The 22377-nt window shown below is 34.9% G+C and overlaps 1 protein-coding gene across 5 annotated transcripts in view; it reads right to left on the bottom strand.

Moving 5' to 3' along the window:
• Positions 1–22377, bottom strand: part of PPARG (peroxisome proliferator activated receptor gamma) — a 125090-nt gene that overhangs the window by 56924 nt on the left and 45789 nt on the right. Inside the window, exon 1 of one of the 5 annotated variants that reach the window (XM_081159067.1) lies at positions 10879–10975. The exons of the other annotated variants lie outside the window; for them this stretch is intronic. Coding sequence (XP_081015193.1) covers positions 10879–10960 — 82 coding nt within the window. The 5' untranslated portion in view covers positions 10961–10975. Of the gene's footprint in view, positions 1–10878; positions 10976–22377 lie in introns of those variants that run through there. 5 annotated transcript variants of the gene reach the window in all.

The raw sequence follows: 22377 nt of genomic DNA, 5'->3' as shown, positions 1-22377 counted from the left end.
AGAAACTGAGTTGTGGCTTCAGAGTGAGAGCCAGAGGGAAGGCTGCCATTGTTCCTGTGCTGAGCCCTCCTCCCACAGCCAAATCTGAATCTACGTTAGCCTGGTGAATTCCACTAGCCCCACCCTGATGACTCCTTGAGACCCTGCTCCCCCAACTCATGCATCACCTGAGGCTCTTTGGGCAGTAGCCAGACTGGGCCCGTGCTGCAGTCTTTTAAAAAATGGGCAAAGGACCTGAATAGACACTTCTGCAAAGAGGACATACAGATTACCAAGAGACATATGAAAAAATGCTCAACGTTGCTAATCATCAGAGAAATGCAAATTAAAACCACAATGAGGTATCACTTCACACCTGTCAGAATGGCTACTATCAACAAATCAACAAATGACATGTGCTGGCAACCATGTGGGAACCATGGTATACTGCTGGTAAGAATGCAGACTGGTGCAGCCACTATGGAAAACAGTGGCTGTTTCGGAGGTTTCTCAAAAAATTAAAAATGGAACTGTCTTTTGACCCAGTGATCCCACTTCTAGGAATATATCTTAAGAATCCTGAAACACTAATCAGAAAGAATATATGCACCCCTATGTTTACAGCAGCATTATTTACAATAGCTAAGATCTGGAAACAGCCCAAGTGCCTATCAGCAGATGAGTGGATAAAAAAGCTGTGGTACATTTACACCATAGAATACTATGCAGCTGTAAAGAGGAAGGATCTTGTACCCTTTGGGATAGTATGGAAGGACCTGGAGAATATTATGCTAAGTGAAATAAGCCAGGCAGAGAAAGACAAATATCACATGATCTCACTTATATGTGGAATCTAAAGAACAAAATAAACTGATGAACAAAATAGATCCAGTGACATAGAAGCACGGAACAGACTGACTAATCTCAGAGGGAAGGTGGGGGTGGATGGGTGGGTAGGGAGAGATTAACTAAAGATTATATATGCATATATGCATGGACATAGACAATAGTGTGGGGAAGGCCTGGGGTGGGGAGTGGGTGTGGGGTGGAAGGGGTCAATGGGGAAAAAGGGAGACATCTGTAATATTTTCAACAATAAAGACGAAAAATAATAAAAAATAAAAAGAAAAACTCTTGAGCAACTCTCGTCAAGCTCAGGGGTTCCAGAGACATACAGGGAAAAACTGATCAGCTTCACAAGTGGCACACCAGACCCTGCTAGGGGAAATCTGCTCCATGGGGTCAGCCCCTGAACAGCATGGAATAGACTGACAAATCTCAGAGGGAAGGGGGATTGGGGTGGCAGGGAGAGATTAAACAAAGAACTTATATGTATATACACATACCCATGGACACAGACAATAGTGAGGTAGGTCTGGAACAGGGAGTGGGTGTGGGGTGGAGGGAGTCAGTGGGGGGAAAAGGAGGACATCTGTAATACTTTCAACAATAAAGATAAATTTTAAAAAATAAAAAAATTAAATTAAAATTAAGGTGAGATAAAGAGCTTTCCAGGCAAAAAAAAGGAATTCATCACCACCAAACCACTATTATAAGAAATGTTAAAGTGACTTCTTTAAGAAGGAAAAAAAAAATAACATAAATATGAATAATAAAATGTCAATAACTACATATCTATAAATAATCACTTTAAATGTAAATGGATTAAATGCTCCAATTGAAACACATAGGGTAGCTGAGTAAGAAAACAAGACCCATACACAGTCTGTCTACAAGAGACTCACTTTAGATCGAAAGGCATACACGGACTAAAAGTAAATGGGTGGAAAAAGATATTTCATGCAAATGAGAACAAAAAGGGCTGGGGTAGCAATATTTAGAAAAAATAGACTTCAAAATAAAAGCTATAATAAGACAAAAAAGGTCATTACATAATGATAAAGAAATCAATCCAACAAGAAGATATAACCCTTGTAAACATTTATAAACCCAGAATAGGAACACCTAAATATATAAAGCAAAAGAATCCAAACACAAAAGTGTAAACAATGTATGATTCTATTCATATAAAATTCAAAAACAGGCAAAACTAATCTATGGGTTAGAAATTAGAGTAGTCAGAGGTCTTCTGGAGTGCTGATATTGTTGTTTCTTTATCTGAGCATAAATTACAAGGTATGTTCATTTGTTACATATGTTCATTTGTAAAAATGTTTTCACTTTTCTCTATGTATTATAACATATTTCAATAAAAAGGTTAGAGAGATATTCCATAAGGGTCCTAGGAGGGGGGTTTATAGAAGGAAATATGCAGACCAACTACCAACTAGATAAGCCAACAAATAATCTTCAATTTGTATTAAAAGGATTGATATAGAATTTCTAGGGTACTCATTTAAACATTTTCCTATTCAGAAGTTATAAAACAATATTAACATTACTATTAATAAACTACCTATTTTTCTAACTGGCTTCCTGGTACAGTGGTACTTCAGTTTTCAAATATAATCCGTTCCGGAAGACCGTTCAGGTTCTGAAACGTTCGAAAACCGAGGGATCAACAGCCGACAGCTAGGCCTCGGGATCTTGCGCTCAGCAGATGCCGTGTGGCATGTTCGACTTCCGAGGTGTGTTCGAAAACCGAAGCATTTCCTTCTGGGTTTACGGCATTCTTAAACCGAAATGGTCGCCAATGGAGACATTTGAAAACCGAGGTGCCACTGTACAATAAAGGCTAAATACATATTTAACCAAGGTCCTCAAGTCAGTATATACAGGGCAGGTAAAAATTCAAAGGGTACACATTTTATCCCAAGGAGTGAGTATTAAAAGTTGTTTCTGCTTTAGATATGTTTGGCTTATATGTAAGACCTATTCTTTTTACAAATATCCTGTATTTTTTTGTATTTTTTTTTTTTAACAATGCAGGAGATCTTTTTCCAAATACTAATGCCTGCCCAGTTGGCTTGGCTCAGTGGTTGAGCATCGACCTAGGATCCAGGAGATCGAGGTTCGATTCCCAGTCAGGGCACATGCCTGGGTTGTGGGCTCGACCCCTAGTAGGGGGGTGCAGGAGGCAGCGGATCAATGACTCTCTCATCACTGATGCTTCTATCTCTCTCTCCCTCTCACTTCCTCTCTTTGAAATCAATAAAGACATTTTTTTAAAAAAAAAAGTTACTCTTATAAAAAACAACAACGAATGCCTACATCAGGAGTCCTGTGTTTGGGAGGTCAATATATTTGGATCAGTTGAGTTATACTTTGAGACATTCCATTTAAGTGAAATAGGTAAATCCAAGCTACCAATTTTATGCTAATTATTTAACTCTTCTTTGTATCAACAATCTATTTTATAAACCTTGCTTCTTAGAAGAATTATCATTATATTTTATTATGATGTTTCTCTTCCAAAAAGCTTTCCCTGTTTCACTTTCTTTGGCATTTTTATTTCTCAATATCTTAATCTCAGTATATGTTCACTCAGTAATATAAAATCAAAACCATCTCAAATCAAGATAACCAATTATCTAATACTATGTTCAAGGTATTTTTCAGGCCTCACAAGTAATACATTATAATGTAGTTCTTGATTTTTAGAAGTTACCAAGGTGAAAGGTGTTTAATAACAGAAGAAAGTATGGAGATCAAACCAGTGATAGAAACAGTAAGTGCTCTAGAAACGGGGAGGAGAAAGAGACTAACATGTTCTGAAATAACCAAGAATAACTGTAGAGATGGCTTTTGAATTATGAGGGCCCAGTGGGATGATTAGGATTTAGATTATTATTGATAACGATATTATAAGGAAAATATACTTGTCTCTATAATCCAGCATGCCCCTTATATTATCTGAGTTTGCTTAAATGATAACTACGTGAACATAATATCAAAGATGATTAGATTTTATATAGGACATACACTTGCAAATTGAATTGGTTTCTCTTGGTTCAACTGTTTGTATCTTGTAATTGCGAGAGATGTGGATTGTATCAATGGCAATGATTTCTATGTAACTCTGGCCACACTTACATCAAGCTCACACTTTTGGTTCTTATTAGCATCATGTTTTAGTGAACTAAGCAAACTTGCCCAGATATCTATATAACAGGTCTACAATTTAAAAAACTAAAATATAGGCAGAGTTTTAGGTAAAATATAAGACAGTAGTAAAATAATATCCAATGATTTTACATTAAAAATATTTAATTGCTAATGCAAAGCAAAAACATAAGAACAATAAATATTTTACTTTTCCCAAAGAAGTGACTTAACTAAAAGAAGCAAGGGGAGCCATAGTGTTCACATGCCTGGAACATGTGAAGAATACTAGAACTCTTGTTCTATTACTAAGTTTTGCCTTTAGTTCTTTGCAAAAATAAGAAATTACAACTTTCATTCTTCTGGAACTATGATTAATAATATGTATCTATCAGATAATATTCAAATGTTTTGAAAAATGCTAAGGAAAAGATTATAAGAGGGTAAGAAAGGTCTGACTTAACCATAGTAATAGAAAACTTTTGACAGCATGAGTAATAAAGTTCTGTATTATCCCAAAGTGATAACTTACATTTTAAGGGCGTGAAGACAAAACATTTTTTGGGCACCTAATATATACCAGGTATTGCTCTAAGTTGGATATTAGTTACATAGTCAAATAAGTTACTTTTCTTAGCACTGTTCACAAATTAGTCTCTTGAAAGTTCAAACGAATATTGGAAGTATCAAAAGTAGGCAGCTTTGCAGAAGAAAGAAGAAGCCAGGCATTTGGACAATTCACAAAGTTATGATATTCAAATTAATATTCAAAAATACTCAACTAATGATATTCAAACCAATGAAGGGGCATGGTGCAAATAACTGTAAGCAATAGGCAACTCAAGATATATTTGTACCTGTTTTTAGCATATATAATATTGTTGGTTTGTTTATATTAGTATTGGTTTTAGAATAGTATTTAGTGTACACTAAACTTTTGTTTGTACTTACTAAATACATTCCAGTGCTTGACCTCAGAAGCTGCCAAGGTAAAGCAGGAGATCAGCCTGATATTAGTAAGTCAACAAGAACTTATTAGATACCAATTATGTGTTAGATTAGCGATTTTCAACTGGTGTGCCGCAAAAACTTTTAAAACATGCAATACCTGGCTATTTAGTCAGGGGCATCGACCTCTTTTCCCTTGGATCATCAAATAAAAAAATGACAACAGCCAACACAGCAATAGCCATCCAGTGTGAATTTATCAGAACTATACCTATATTTTTTGGTCAGATAGGCAAAAAATATAGCATATTTTTTGATGTGCCACATAGTAATTAGCTTATGTGTGCTATGAGATGAAAGAGGTTGAAAATCACCATGTTAGCTACTTGTGAAATAAAGGAGAATAAAACATGGAGCTTATCCTCAGTGACTATATAATTTGGGCTAGGGAATATATAAGACAGAAAATAATATCAGGTAGTCTCCAATTAAGAGATAAGTAGTGTGATACAGATCAAAGAGGTCAGAGAATTTTATTCTTTCATTTCAACAAGTATTAATGAGCCATGCTATTCATAAAGCATATTCTAGGCATTTGGTATATACAGTGGGAGAGCAAAGAAGGCAAAGAGCTCTGCCCTTACGGGGTTAATATGCTAGTGTAATAAAGTAGACAATAAACAGTAAATGCAATAAATAAATAAAATGGTATGTCAGAAGATGACGAATGCTTTAGAAATAAGAAAGTGTAGAGCAGGGGGAGGGGAAGAGCAGTGGGGAGGACAGATGACTCAACAGGTGGGCCGAGGCAGTCCTCCCTAGAAGGTAAGATCTGAGTGAAGGTTAGAAGACGCTGAGAGAGTCAGCTAAGATGCCAGAGGGAGCAAAAGGCAGGGAGCATGTGTGGAATGTTGGAAGGAACAGCAAGGAGGCCAGTGTGGTGGGAACAGAGTGAGTAAAGGGCGGGTAGACAGACGAGGGATGGAGAAGTGACTGGGTGGGGTGGGAGCTGTGGGGCAGACTGGGGCTTTTGTTATAATTGAAGTAGAGAGTCACTGCAGAGTTTTGAGCCGAGTGACAGATCTGACTTACTTTTAAAAATAATCCCTCTGGATGGTGGGTTGAGACCAGGCTATTGGGAAGTAAGAGCAGAGGCAGGAAAGCCTGTTGAGAGACGGATAGCAATCCAGGCTTGGATCAGGGTGGTGGCAGTGGGGGGAGAGGAGACATATTCTGAACGTATTTTCAGTTTAGAGGAGAGCAACAGCGTTAATGGTAATGTATTCAGAGAATGCTTCATGGCATAGACACTACTTGAACCTGACCTTGAAGGATAGGGAGGATTTAAAAAGGTGGAAGAATTAGGAAGGGCTTCCCAGGATGTGATAAGCTTGGTGGCCACAGTGAGTATGCCTTATTCTTGGGTCAATGAGATTAGTCCTATTAAAGTAAGGCAGACCAATCTCTGGGGTTTGTAGAGAAATAAGATAAATGAAGTGAAACTTGATTATAAAGAGCTTTGAAAACCAGGCGAAGGTATTTAGACTTCACAATGTTCACTACAGTAGGTGCTCAATAATTATTAGAAGACTGGTTTTTAAGACCACTTACCTGGCAAATTGGATCAGCTGGCTGACAGTTTCTTACTTACAATGTCAGCTAAAAAACCATACAGAAATCCTGGCATGAAGTAATGAGGGATAATTCATATGTAGGCAACTGACAGTTGACTGTTTTAAGTTTACTTTATAATGCAAACCATTCATCACTGTGGGAACTTCAATCTTGTGTTGCCAATCCCTTATTCAAATAAAAATTACATGGGTCTAAAAAACTGTGTAGTCAAACAGGCACGTGATCTAAATTCTGAGGTTGCAGAGTTGGACTGCAGCTGTTATCAGATAGATGTGCAATTCCTGCATCACTAAATTAGTTACAGGTGCAAAACTGTATCTCCAAAAAGGGCAATCTGGTAGAGATTTACAGAAACTTAGTTCCATTCAAATGAGTCCATATATGTGATAGATTCTCTATCACATATTTTCACAAATATTCAACACTAGCAGATGGACAAGAAGCATTTGCTGCACAACTCTGTAATGCCTAAATTTAAGGGTATCCAAAGGAACCTAAAATAACAGAAACTTCGTGTCAGTTTTGTTGATCTAATACAATGAAGAAATTTGTTTAGCTCATATTTCCTCTGATGCAAAGAATAGTTATCTTACCAAGAATATGATGATTTTAGAATTTTCTCAAGGTGATCTTATTCAAGTTACAAGTGAGAAGATTGACAAAGACAGGAATCTATGACAACCTCTTTCAGGAGTATAAAAATTGTTTTCCTTTGACTCACGTTTTGCACTTCAATTAACAGTTTATAAATGGATATTGCTGTCAGGTAGCTTTTAAGACAAATTGTATTCTTTAGGGCTTCTAGGGGAAAATAAAAATTTTTTAAGTGCTGTGTTTTCTTGTAAGCATATAATATAAATCACAGTTGTTTTGAATGTTGCCTATAATTCATAATTTAGGGACAATAACAAGAGAAATTACAGTTTTTGAAAACATAGGAGATTCTCAGAGTCCAGAAATCTACCAAATCTACTAAGTCCTGGTGATCAGAAAAGAGATTTGAACAGTTAAGTCAGAAATAAATGATAAAACTAGAACCATACTAAGAAAAAAATTAATATAGACAATAGTAAAATTCTAGAAAAAGGCCCTGAATTATTATTACATGTTAGATTCTGAAATTCAGGGCTGTGTCAATAACCTAAATTTTCATCATATAGAGAATATCATAATCTAAGACAGTTTTTCAGTATCTCTGATAAGAAAACATGTAATCAGCACTCTCATTTAGGCTCCAAAAATGATTTCAACTTTTGGAAATTCAATCTTTTCATAGACAAATGTTAATGAAAATGGGAGGTAATTCCTCCATTTTAAAAAGTCAGACATAAAGATGCTTTATTTAAGTTTGATCATTTCCTTATTAACACATTCATGGAGGTCATGCAGAACCCTCATCTCGCTCAAAACTACGAATTATTTCGGTACATAAAAAATTCTGCACCCCCCCATATTCCTTAAAATATTTCAAATTTAGGCATTTAGGAAGATTATATGTCTCTATTCTGTCCATGAGTGATTAATACTACAAGGCCAAAACAAAAAGCTCTATATAGGGCTTCAGATGTACTTTCACAAATATTGTGTCATTTAATCCTCACAATAACCCTGTATTTTCTGTTAATATAGGCAGAAATGGAGGGCAGAGATGATGAATGACTTGCTCAAACTCACACAGAAAGTATGTGGTCAAGACAAGATTGGTACTACAATAGTTCCTTCAAACTTCTGGAAAGGTGAAAAGTTTGGTCAATTACCTAAATGATTACAAATATACAGTTGCCTGGGGTCACATGGACACAGTTTAAGTATCCCTAAAAAAAAAAAAGGGCAATCAATCACTTACTCTGATCTCAGGAGAGACTCTTGTTTCAAGAATCATCTATTGCAGCATTTGTCATGTCTCTAAGGCATATTTCCATTGCTCAATCAGCTCCAGAGGACAAGCATGCCATCATCTTTCAATGCTCTGGTGCAACAACTTAAAATTAGAGAATTCACACAGGACTAAGTCTGGCACTGAAAGCAGGAGGCATATTCAGCCTGAGTTTGTGGAAGCTTCCTTACAATCTTGCCAATTTTACTAGTGGAAATGATTTCAGAGCCAACATGGGGTTACTTGGGGTTGCTTGAGAAGCTCATGATGAAAACAGAAAGGGGAGTAAGATAAAAGTGGGTCACAATGATCATGAAGCCCAGGAAAAAGTAGAAAAGTCCTCTTTGGGTATAATGGCTACATAAATTTTTTTAACCTCATGAATATGACCAATACAGCTGGACATCTGGATCATTCACACTCAACGAGCTACTTTTTCTTTAATAAAAGGACCCACCTACTTGCAACAACCCCCAATTCCATTTTGTCTATGATGAGGAAGAAGGGACATCAACATTAATTACTGTATCTAGGCCAAATATCTAATCTCTACAGTGTTTCATCTCTGCTGGACTCAAATAGCTAATAATGATCATACTCTCAATTTATTTTCAAGTTTGTTTTTGCAAAAGCAGAGTAAGTATTTAGTGGTTATCTATAAAATACAATAGAAGTTAACCACAGTTCTTTCACAGTTAGGACCTCATACTTTTAACAGAAAAACACCACTTATGAATAAGAAGTAATCAGAGACCATATAAAACAAGAGTTAAATTATTGCTACAATATATAATTTCTTAATTGCTAATAATTCTATTCTGTACCATGTTAATTAGGAAAAAAAGTATGAGGTCATTCTCTGAGAGGGGATTTGAGACTCAAAAAAATTAAATCCAGGGCAAATTCAAGGCACAAAAATAAAAAGATTAGTATAGAATGAAAACTAACTTGAATCACACAACTATTCCTACCATAAGCAGTACTTGTCCCCCAGTTAAGCTAAAGTATTTGTTGCACTGCACTGTGGACATATTCATTTCAAACAGACAACTATCAAATTATTTCACAGTAGAGCGAGGACATTCTGCCCTGATACCAACTAAATCAATAACTGGAAAAAGACAGCAATACTTTTTATGGCTTGCAGAAAAATAGAATAGCACACTTTTATATCATGTAATGAAACTAACCTTCTTTTTAAGAGGCTCAGATGACAGAAATATACATTGCATCAAATCATCATAATAAAATGCAATAGTATTTCAGGAAGTATTTCAAATTGTTTTTTAAAAAGCATGATGTTTTTAAAAATTGCAATTAATACGTTTAAACTTCAGGCTTCCAGAAAAACTAAAATGTTAAAATGTAAAGCCATAATTTCAAGAATTAAGTGATTTAATATTAATATTTTAGCACTTATATTGTAAAACACAAATCACACGAGTTAACACAATCTTCAGCACCCAGAAGAAAAAAATAAAGCAAACAGAAGTATAGAAATAAATACAAAACAGAAGAAGCTGTGCTAAGAAACTCCAGTAGAAGGAGCTATAGAAAGGAAGAATTCTGTGCTGTATACCTAAAACTAATATAATATTGAATGCCAACTGTAATTGAAAAAAAAATATTAAAACAGGGGAAAAAGGGTAAAAAAAAAAAAGGGGGGGTAGAACTTACACTTTGCAGTGGCCAAGAAAGAAATGTTGAAAAATGAGATATCTGAATCATATGTATGAGTAAAATAATTAGTCATTTATTTAGCATGCAGTATGCATTTAGAGAGCTTATTTTCTTTATGTGTAAAATGAGATGCTTAGAATAGACATTCTCCAAGGTCCCCACAATCTATTCTACAATGCTTTAGGTTCTATACTAGGTATCCTAAGAAATATAAAGAAGTATTTAACTTGGTCCTACACTCTGAAAACTTACAATTCTTTGGGAGAGATTAAAATGTACACACAAATATCTAGCTTTCAAAGTGGAACAAAAACATGCTGAGAGGGCTTTAAGAGGAATAAAAATGCTGTAAGAGGAATAAAAAAATGCTGTGAGAAATATCTAACATATAAGAGTAAAAGGGGAAAAAGTGACTCTTCAGGTACTCTAAAAAGACCTTAAGTATTTTTGGCAAACATATATAAATCCAGGAAATATAAATGAATAGGTCTTTTTATAGAAATCTACCTTTATGCTAAAAAATTCAAGAAATGGGAGCCATGCATAGAGATAAAATATGGATTAGTTTAGGTTTCTTTGTAAAGTTCTGAATATGCTTATAAGCAAGCACTATAGCAGCAAACTAAGCATTAAAATACTGGACTATACACATAACAGTATTATAATGAATGTAACTTAGAAAACAAACTACAAGAGCAATTTTAACCTTCTATAAATGCCCAAAGTACCCCAACAGCCATATCTGGAACGGACTTTACCTTGTGAAGTGCTTGCAGACAGTGTATCAGCAAAGGAATCACTTTCTGGGTCAATAAGAGACTCTCCCAGAGTTTCACCCATAACGGCATGGAACAGGAATTATTGTAATTCACACTGATATTTTGTCTATTTCTTGCAAAAGACCAATCCATTAAAAGAAAAAGACTTGCGGTAGTAGAACTTGTGAACACGCTAACGAGTTAAGACATCGGTTTCCAAATGTTTGGGAGAGGTGGGAATAGACACACCAAGAACCAGGCCTGAGTTGGCTGGCACTCTTCTGTTAGAGAGCCAGCTGTGACAAAATGTTGTGTCATAATTTTGTTCACTGCTTTGGCAAGACTTGATACATTACAAGGAAAACATTGCCACACTGTCTCACCAGTGACCCACATGTTTAGTGTCTTATGAGGGGCGCGAGCTGTACAGTATTTAGAACTATCAGAGCAAAGAGATTGTTCAACATTCAATTGCTTCTTAAATGGAAAACTTTAAATCTCTGGGTTATGAAACACCAGATAAACTTACTTGGACCAAGTTTCTTCCCGCTACCTACTCCTGGTTGAATTCTAATCATATCATCCAAAAAATATTTTGAATTCAAACATGTATTCATATTTTAAAATTTGCTATCAGCATTCTACTGAAATGTAGTATGCTAATGTATTTATTCTGCTACTTTACAAAGCCCCAAATGATAGCCACTGCTATCCAAATTCTATAAAATTAAGTAGTTAAGAGAATGAAGGTAGGGCCTCTTAGGTTTAGATTTTTTATATCAGGGTTTTCTTGTTAAAAACTTGATTATTAAGTTTACCCATCAATAGCAATGTAGCAAGGTTACATCAGGTGATGTTTAAAAGACAAATGTCACGTCATAATGAAAAACGTGGAGTTCTCTCTGAGAAGAATAATGCATTACCAGGAAAAAAATAGACTTACACCGATAGGTTGGCGAGGAATGCGGTCAGTTTTGTAATCAGGAAAAAGCTGGCTTCTTGCTCAAGGCCTTTGCCCTTTTTGGCAAGGAGAAACACTAGCTGTGCCAAAATTCAATGTGGGAGCTGGTCTCCTCTTGTCACATAAGTGGCCTAATAGAATTGCAGTGACTTGCGGATTTAAAAAGATGCCCCACATAGAGGCAATATATCAGATGGGAATAATTCTCTGAATTACACTTACCCCGATATTCCCCGAGTAAGTATATATCTGATTAATCTACATTGAGTAACTAGTTGTCTTGCAAGGGGACTAGCAAAAGTTGTCCCATCAATCATGAGCAATGGCTTGGTGGGGAAACCCTTAGTGGATCTCAACAGCATAGAATAGAATGGATAGTTGGGCAATTACATCATTATTTTAAGCCCCCAAAACCTTTATAAAGTAAATCAAGTTAAAAGTCCAAATGACTGAGGTAATTATAGTTGTGTAGAACAAATTGTGTAGTTGTATAGAACTATATTCCATTTGAATTCTCAATAAAGGAGTTTCTCCTTCCCTCTCAATGCTGGGAAATTTACTTACAGACACAATGATATAGTATTTAAAGGTGTAATTAAATCTAAGATTCTTGGTTGACTTTATGATAGATCAAAATAAATGATTAAAATCAAGACCACTTTTCTTCTTGTTAATAAAACTGAACAAAAATTTAAACCCCATTCTGCCTACAGATATTCCTACTCAATGTCCCAAGATGTGTTTAGTCTTATTCCTATTAAGAGGCGGTGTCTCACCCGATTCCAGGTCATCACCTCATTCCTGCCCTCAGGTTCCAAAGTCCCTCCAATTTTTAAAAAATGGACATGTTTATTAAAATGTTCTTAAGATTATGCCAGATTATAAAGATGATAAAATTAGCAGAATGATACCATTTTAGAGTGAGAGAAACTCTTTAGAGTCAAACATTTTATTAATAAGATGAGAAAATGAGGCCCCCACATGAAAGTAAATTCTCCAGGTTAAACAGTGAGGTCGTGGCCGGGCTGGAACTGGAATCTAGGTTTTTAGGCCTCTAACTCTCAGGCCAGTCTACTATTGGCCTTCACCAACTTCTTCTCTTAGAAGTGTCTAAATCACCTCTTTTAATAAACCGGGCATCATGGGGATAGAGTATTAGGGGAGTTAAGGGAAAAATATGTTAACTCTTTCAAGGAATATCAATGAATAACTAACTGTGTTACTCATTTTTCAATACCTATCGATACTGGGAGTGGGGGTGGGGTGTTTGAGGAGTCTCTCCCTGCCCTTCCTCTTATTCCCACATCTGCTCAGTTATAATGTAGCTCATTCACGCTACATAATTCTATCTGAAGATTCTAGTTTTGTTTCTGAGGCTAACAGTATTACTTGGTTCTCAAGTTCTGTAACAGTCTCTACAATTTTGCAATACACAGATCCATTCTTTCTAACTACCATCAAAGGGGCTGATTCCGGGACTCTTCACCTACTGTTACTTCTGTTCTCTCTTTTTTCTTCTCAGACAGCACTTACCACATTGTCATCCCTTTTCCCCCAGACTACATCACTTGAAAGCAAAAACCTGTCCTATTCATTGTTTCATACATTTATTTTTTCAACAAATATTTACTGAGAGTATATCACAATACACTGGCAGGCATTGAACTAGATGTTGGCCTGATGAACAAGATGTGTTCTTGTGTAACTAAAAAATAGTCAATAAACAAAAATTACAATTTTGATAAATATAGAGCCTGCCACATAGCAGGCTTAATAAATGTTTAAACTTTTGACAGCATATACAAATCAAGCAATATAAGCATCTCAAGTTACTAAAAATACTTATACAGTGTGGATTGTTTAATCATATTTTACGTTAGTGATAATATTTTGTCCTATCATACTATAGAGCTAGGTTACTTAAGAAATAGCTTGTTCACATAAACATTAAAATGAACAAAATAAGTTAAGCCTATCTCATTTGAATCTAATTAGGCATCTGTTTTGTCCTTAGATACTGAAAAGACATATTTTAATTTACAGCTATCCATGTACCCAGGTATTATTCTACTGAGTGCCAGGTATTATTATAGGCATAGGGGATAAATACATTAATGAGCCAAGGTTTCTACCCTTAATGAATTCAAATTTAACTATATTAATCAAAATTATCCAAATGTACCTAAAAGAGTGATCTTTTAGCTTACTTAACTTTGAAGGTCGATTAGCATGCATTGATATCAGAAATAATACATTTGCTTAATTAAAGTTGTTATCATCAATGGATAATATATGATCACCAGAAAACATATGAAAGTTTTGACATACTTGTGAATATCTCTATCTTCACAGCCTAAGGTTCCTCAGTGTCCTACACTTTATTATATCAAAATCTGAAGATTATAATAATAAGATCCATAAAGAGCATGCTGGTGAGTTGTCTCAGAGCTTTAGACAGTGTCTAGATGCTTTATATATCAATTGGTTATCAGCACTTTGCATCTGAAAAATACCTCTATACAGAGATCTATTGCTTTTTACTCTATGGAAAGCTCTTAAAGGATAGTCTTTGGTAATTTTACAGAGTGGGGAGTGGTATAAGACTACCTTCCTCATGTACTACCCACTAAAACTAACTCAATTTCTTCTATTAAGGGATGTAGGGCTTTGTGCAATGTAGAGGTCGAGAAGAAGTTCATTTCCCCTTGGAGTTGGAGAATGGATGTGGTTGTGGGTACAGTACACAGTCTCAGCAAGAGAAATAGGGCTAATTAGGAATGATTATATGAGAAGGATGAAAAGCTTATTTATCTCTATCACAGTTTATGACAGCTGAAAACAATGGTCAGTTTGATATTTGAGAAGGCTACTCTTCAATATTTAATCTTCAGTATTACTTTATGGAACCTATCTTTGGCCAAAAGAATCTGAACATTACTCAGCCAAAAAACTACCAAAATTTTAGTAGATCCAGGAGAAGGCAACTAGACCAGTGATTTCAACCTTTTTCATCTCATGGCACACATGAACTAATTACTAAAATTCTGTGGCACACCAAAAAACACACTTTTTGCCAATACGACAAAGAAAAGTAGGTATAATTTTCATTCATTCACACCAGGCAGCTATTGTTGTGTTGGCTGTTGACATGTCATTTTTTCATTTGACAATCTAAGGGAAAAGAAGTCAGTACCCCTGACTAAATAGTCAGGGTATTGCAAGTTTTAAAAATTCTTGTGGCACACCGGTTGAAAATCACTGAACTAGATTAATAACAGCTGTGAATGATTCATAACAAAAAGAGATCTAAAAATCTATAGTCAATAAAATCATAGTATTATATTGGTATAAAGTTTTTAAAGCATTACTCAGTGTTTAGAATGATTTACATAGAATTCCCCAGGAAATACAATATTAAATATTTTTTTGTGTGTTGCATTACTCTTGAAACATTGCTCTCTTTGGCTAAAGATTAAATCCGGATTTCATTCTCTAGATTGAATTCAAATTTTTAAAACTGTTTTTCTTTTACGTAAAATAAGCTATATTAGTATTGATATAGAATAGTGTGTATATTTTTTTCTTTTGCTATAACCTCATTTTAAAAGTTGCATTTCATGTTATAAGTGCTAAGAACACTTAAATTGACAGGACAATTTCTAATACCTCTTTATATCCAAAGAGCCTAGCACAGTGTCCCTAGTTGGCATAAAACAGGTTTATTGTTTTTGTTGGTGATGAGAATGATGAAAGAACAGCTACTTGCCACATATGTCTCACATGTATAATTCAAGGAGGAGTTTAGAGACCTAACAAACTAACCACAGCATCAATTTTCTTTTTGTTTCAACAAGACTTAAATTTTCTGATGGTACTCTAAAGGAAGCCAGTTAATTGCTAACAACCAGAATGACTACCTAAAGCTCACTTTCCCCTCTACCCAGGACTGCTTTTTTCTAGTGCAATTAAAGTTGGCTCAGAACTTCATCTTTTAGTGGTGGTTGCATCAATTCAAGGTTTCCTCATAGTCACAGGAGACACATCATGGAAGAAATAATGTTCCAATGGGACAAATGCCTTTTAGAAGAACAAATAATATCGTGTATCCCAGATGTAAATCCATCACGACCATCACAGCAAGCTGGGTATTCCCATAGGAAGAGACAAAGGAAGGCTGCCTTTGAATACATGTCATTTTCTTTTAAAAGGCAAAATCCAACCTTCTTTAATCAAAAACTATCATTTGGTTCAGATTTTCAAAAAGTAACATATTGTCTATACAAGATTAATATTTTAAACTAATATGCCATTTTGATTTAAAAAAAACAACTCAATGAAATGATGTTAACTTGTAGCCAATAGCTCTAGTAGATGTATATTTATGTTTAAAAAAGTTTTCTAGATGCTGAAGCAGTGTAGTATATGGAAAAGCACACCGACATTGGAGCCAGAAAGTCTAGGTTTTAGGTTCCTATCTGTGTTCCGCCATAGACTTGTGGCAACTCTTTGGGTTCACGTTTCTCATCTTTAGGATGAGAAGAAGGCTTTTCTGCAAAACAGAAAATAATCCTTAAGGTACTTATGGTTTCTGATGTTGAGAAACTCAATAGTATGCCTGTAATTAGTTTACTTAGAGTGTAATGGAAATTCTGTATATTGTATTCTTATTCACATTCAAATCCTGGGTTACTCTTTCCTTTTCATATCTGACTGCTAATTAGGTGACAGAATGAAAGGCACTTTTATCTGGAAAAAAAAAAGCCCAACTGTAAAAGTCTCAAAGAGACTACTAGGGGACTTTTTTGGTTTCATATAAATTTTGGAATATTTTTTCTAGTTCTGTGAAATATGCCATTGGTATTTTAATAGGAATTACATTGAATCTCTAGATTGCTTTAGGTAGTATGGACATTTTAATGATGTTAATTCTACTAATCCATGAACATGGTATATACTTCCACTTATTTGTACCCTTAATTTCTTTCTTCAATGTCACAGTTCTCCGAGTACAGGTCTTTTATCTCCTTGGTTACATTTGAACAAAGTTGGAGGTATCACAATACTGGATATCAAACTATGCTACAAGGCCATTGTAATTTAAACAGGCTGGTACTGGCATAAGAACAGGCATATAGACCAATGGAACTGAACAGAGACCCCAGAAATCAACCCATGCCTCTATGATCAATTAATACTTGACAAAGGAGGCAAAAGCATACAATGGAGTAGACAGTCTCTTCAATAAATGGTGTTGGGAACATTGGACAGGCACATGCAAAAAAATGAAACTAGACCACCAACTTACACCATACACAAGAATAAACTCCAAATGGATAAAAGACTTAAATATAAGTTGCAAAACCATATAAAAATCCTAGAAGAAAACATAGGCAGTAAAATCTCAGACATCTCATGTAGCAGTATTTTTGCTGGTATGTCTCCTAGGGCAAGGGAAACCCATGAAAAGATAAACAAATGGGACTACATCAAGCTAAAAAGCTTCTGCACAGCAAAAGAAACCATCAACAAAATGAAAAGAGAACCCAATGTATGGGAGAACATATTCACTAATGATGCATCTGATGAGGTTAATTTTCAAAATATATAAAGAACTTACACAACTCAACACCACGAAGACAAACAATCCAATTTAAAAATGGGCAAAGGACCTGAAAAGACACTTACCCAAAGAGGACAAACAGATGGCCAACAGACATATGAAGAAATGCTGAAGGTCACTAATCATCAAAGAGATGCAAGTTAAAACTACAATGAGGTATCACCCCACGGTAGTCAGAATGTCTACTATCAATCAGTCAACAAACAACAAGTGCTGGTGAGGATGTAGAGAAAAGGGAACCCTAGTAACACTGTTGGTGGGAATGCAGACTGGGGCAGCCACTGTGGAAAACAGTATGGAGTTTCCTCCAAAAATTAAAAATGGAACTGCCTTTGACCCAGTTCCATCCCACTCCTGAGAGTATATCCTAAGAATTCCAAAACACCAACCAGAAAGAATATATGCATCCCAATGTTTGTAGCAGCATTATTTACAATAGCCAAGATCTGGAAACAGCTCAAGTGCTCATCAGCAGATGAGTGGATAAAAAAGCTGTGATACATTTACACCATGGAATACTATGCAGTTGTAAAAAAGAAAGAACTTTTATTCACTGTAACAGCATGGATGGACCTGAAGAATACTATGCTAAGCAAAAGAAGCCAATTGGAGAAAGACAAATACCATATGATGTCACTAATATGTGGAATCTAAAGAACAAAATAAATTGATGAACAAAATGGAATGGAAAGCATAGATTTATGGAACAGACTGGCCTGTGGGGGTGACTGGATAAAGAAGGTGAAGGGATTAGCTGAAGAACATATATGCATATCCCATAGACACGGACAATAGTTTGGTGAAGGACAAGGGAGGGGGAGGTCACGGTGGCCAAAGGGGAAAAAAGGGGACACTACAATAATGTCAACATTAAAAATTTTTAATTAAAAAAAGTTTCAAAGAGAAAAACCAACTGAAAACTTCCTTTCCCCACCTCCCTTTAAAAGTTAACTTGCCTATAATACCTGAAAAAGAGCCTAACCTGTCTAACCACTTTCTAGGGATCAAATAAACACTTTTCAAATTATCGTACTCTTGAACCAAAGACGTCCCACCTAAACTATGTAAACTTGTCTTTGCATGCAATATCTTAAACTTTCCAGTAATTTGGTTTCTAGCATAATGAAATACCATGGGCTATATTATCAACTGGCCCATATTTATGTTGTGGGAAATTCTAATACTAAATTCTAAACCTCTAAAACATATATCTTCTTCATTGTTCAGATTTTATCAATTAATTTTTCGAGATCAATTATATGGAGGATTCCCTACGTAACATGTTGTATTACTGGTGAACCACACTAGGAATCCACAAAGATCCTAAAGCAAGCTCAGAACCACAGAGTTACAAGCAGTTTTAGTTTATGTAAAATAAGCAATTTATTTTGTGACTGAGATCATAGACTCACAAAACATAATACTAGAGAGATAAACACATTCAAACTCTTAATGTTTCATATAAGGAAAATGGGTTCCAGAGAAATGAAATGATTTGCTCAAGGTATTACCCAGATAATTAGTAGCAGACTTTGAGCTAGAAATCATGTTTCTTCATTCCCAGTCCAAAGCTCCAAACCGTGCTCTACCTCATTAAAATGATGCAATAAAATGTTCAAATACATTGTTCTGATCAATTATTCTTAATGCCTCATGTTAGAATTCTCAGCATGAAAGTATTTGTACTATATGATTCACTTAATGTGGATGAATCATCCATGAGAATGCCAGAGTTCATCACAGAGTTTAGAGACAGCGCTTTCTACAATGAGAGTTCTCAGTAACAACTTAGCATTTAAAATTTGATAATATCTGAACAATCAATTCAGGAATTCATTTTGCTGACAAATGTCCTTTTGCCTCATTCATAGATTCTTCATGAGTCATCCCAGTATTCTGGAGTTCTTCTCATACAAATAGTTGTCTTTTTTATTGACATGGTTCCTTGCTCTTATGAAAATAATTAAATTAAGTTCATAGTTGTTTTGGAGATTTCAAACTCTACTTGTATACCATTTCTTCATGAAACATTTATATTCATGAAACATATTTAAGAGTAATAGAGGTGTTAGTTGATGACTGCTCTTTTTATTATTTTATTAAGTTGTCATGTGTAAGATTTAAATTTTTGTTGATAAGAATTCATAATATTATAATTTTGAGATCCTACTCTGTTCCAGGCACTGATTTACTTAAATATCTTTAATTCTCACAACTACTCATTTAGATGAAAAAACAGAGGCTTTGAGGGATAGAGTGATATTCCCAAAGTAAAAACTCTTGTGACAGAGTTTGAATTCAAACACAGGTCTGTTTGACTCTATACCATATTGACTAAAGACAGACAAAGTTTTACAGCCAAAACCATTACCAGATGTTTTTTGAAAGACACTGAAGTGTTTTCTAGTGTTTGCACCTCCAACCCACAAAGGAAACATTTTTATTTTCCTTAGTGGACAGAATACACTGCTACTTTTCTATATATTTTTTAAAATAACCTTTTGTTACTACAGAATCAATCTATGTTCATTGTTGAAAATTAAAAAATATATAGACTGGTAAAAATAAAATCATTATATTTCTATATTCAGAGATTACTAACGTTGAACTTAGTCTTTATCTAACTGGATCTTTATCTAGCTGGGCATATATATGATCATTAGTATATACATATACAAAGTATATACATACATGCATATACATACAGTATTTGGATTGTTTAATAATACAAATGAAATAATGGTCCTTACTGGTGGTAACTTGCTTTTTAAAAAAATCAGTTTCCATTTTCCATTTTTTGTATATTTTCATTTCAAACAACAGCCAGTCCATAGTCAAATTTCCCCAGTTGACCCAAAATGTTCTTTGTAGCTGGTATGTTCCAAACCAGAATCTAATCCAGGATGATGAAATGCATTTGGTTATATGTCCCAAAATCTTTTTAAATTTAACACAGACATCCTCCCAAACCCTGGGCTTCCCTGATTTTTAAGGCCACTGACGAAAGAGATTAGGCCAGTTATCATGTAGAATGTCTGACCCTCTGGATTTGACTGATTGTTTTCTCCTGGTATCACTTAGCTTGCTCCTCAATCTCTGTTTCCTATAAACTGGACATTATATCTAAGGATTTATGGATTAAAGTTAAACTTTTTTTTTCAGGAATTACTTATTTTTACTTTTTATTGAATTTATTGGGGTGACATTGGTTAATAAAATTATATAGGTTTCAGATACACAATTTTATAATACATTATCTGTATATTGTGTATTCACCACCCCAAGTCAAGTCTCCTTCCATCTCCATTCATGTCCCTTATACCCTCTTCTACCTCTCCCCACTCCTTTTTCCCTCTGGTAATCACGATTCAGTTGTGTCTATGAGTTGTTGTTGTTTAGCTTAATCCCTTTACCTTTTTTACCCAACCCTGAAACCACCCTCTCCTCTGACAGCTTTCAATCTGTTCTCCATTGAGTCTGTTTCTATTTTGTTTGTTAAACATTTTTTACTTGAATGTAACACAGGTAATGTTCTATATTTCCTATACCATCACATCAGAGACACAGTATGTGAATGAGCATTAGTGATGCTAAGATCATTCACTAATTTAGAGCAATGATAGTCTGATCTCTCCACTGCAGTTATTTTTTTCTCTTTGCAACTATTAAGTAATCTGTGTGCTGTTACTTTGGCGTTATAAGGATGTTTAATTTCACCAATCACTCACTTAAAGATTTTAATACACTTAATAATCTTTTCCTGAATCCAATACTTTGAGTATATGAAATGAAATTTTCTAATTCTACCACTCTTCCAACATTTATAAACTGGCATTTTTCTATAACGTAGGGCTTTCCTTTGGGTATTAAAGCTTGGTGAATTCCCTGAAATACAGTTCCTTCTGAGAATGAAGAATAAATGTTTAATTTGTTCTCTGTTATTAAAAAGGTTGATATCTTCAATACCAAACTTTTTTGGTTAGGCATATCTGTTTCTCTTGTTTATGGTCATATCATAAAACACATACCTTTTTTTCAGTTATTTTTAAGAAAATTTATTTTAATTTCACTTTTCTTGTTATCCTTGGTCCTATGACAGTTACAACCAGGATACCCATCCCCTGGTTCTTCAGGTATCTAATCTTTTTTCTTTTTATTGTATATTCAAAACCACTTGTCAACTCCTAATAATATAACTAATGCTTACCTAACAATTTCTATTAACAAGAATTTTCAGTTTTAGAAGTGGTTATTCCTTAATTATAAGGGATAAGTAGAATACAAACTTAACTGGTTCTTCCAAATTATGTTGTGTGTCAGCATAGTTTTAGGAAGACAGTCTAAGATTCCTGCTAGACTTGTGGGCTAATTAAACCACATTCCAACCACCTAGTTTCCTTACTGTCCAGGGGTACTTTTCTTCAGGTATACCAAGCTCTAGGAAGTAAGATGTTATATTTTTATATTTATAAACATGAGCTCCATTTTAATAAACTTTTCATTTTAAACACTCAGAAACATCTTATTGAACACAAAGGAAAGAGGGGAAGACTAAAACATGAAGATAGACAAGAAATAACTTTTTCACTTCTAAAGTATGCACACACCCCCACACCCCCACCCAGTAAAAATACAAATAAAATTGAGTCTTAAGTAAGTCCTCCTTCTACTTGTGTTTTTATTTATCTATTGCACACAGTCAGATGAAAAGCTCAGAATGCCTAAAGTCATTCTGGGCAAGTTGACAAGTATCCTTCCTACACATTGAAATGAGAGGTAGGAAGAAGGCCAGATTGCCTAATTGTTACTTGGGAATCTGAGGAGGTGGACAAGCCAAAGTCTTTATGGGGATCCAAAGAATACAACTTCTTCCCTAGGCAGCAGGAGAAAACAATGGGCCAGGTTCTCATTCTGTGTA

The sequence above is a fragment of the Miniopterus schreibersii genome (genome assembly GCF_964146895.1).
Source record: "Miniopterus schreibersii genome assembly, chromosome: 15".
In the NCBI taxonomy this organism is placed as follows: Eukaryota; Metazoa; Chordata; class Mammalia; order Chiroptera; family Miniopteridae; genus Miniopterus; species Miniopterus schreibersii.
The sequence above is the reverse complement of the archived record's forward strand: the minus strand, read 5'-3'. Positions and strand labels throughout refer to the sequence as shown.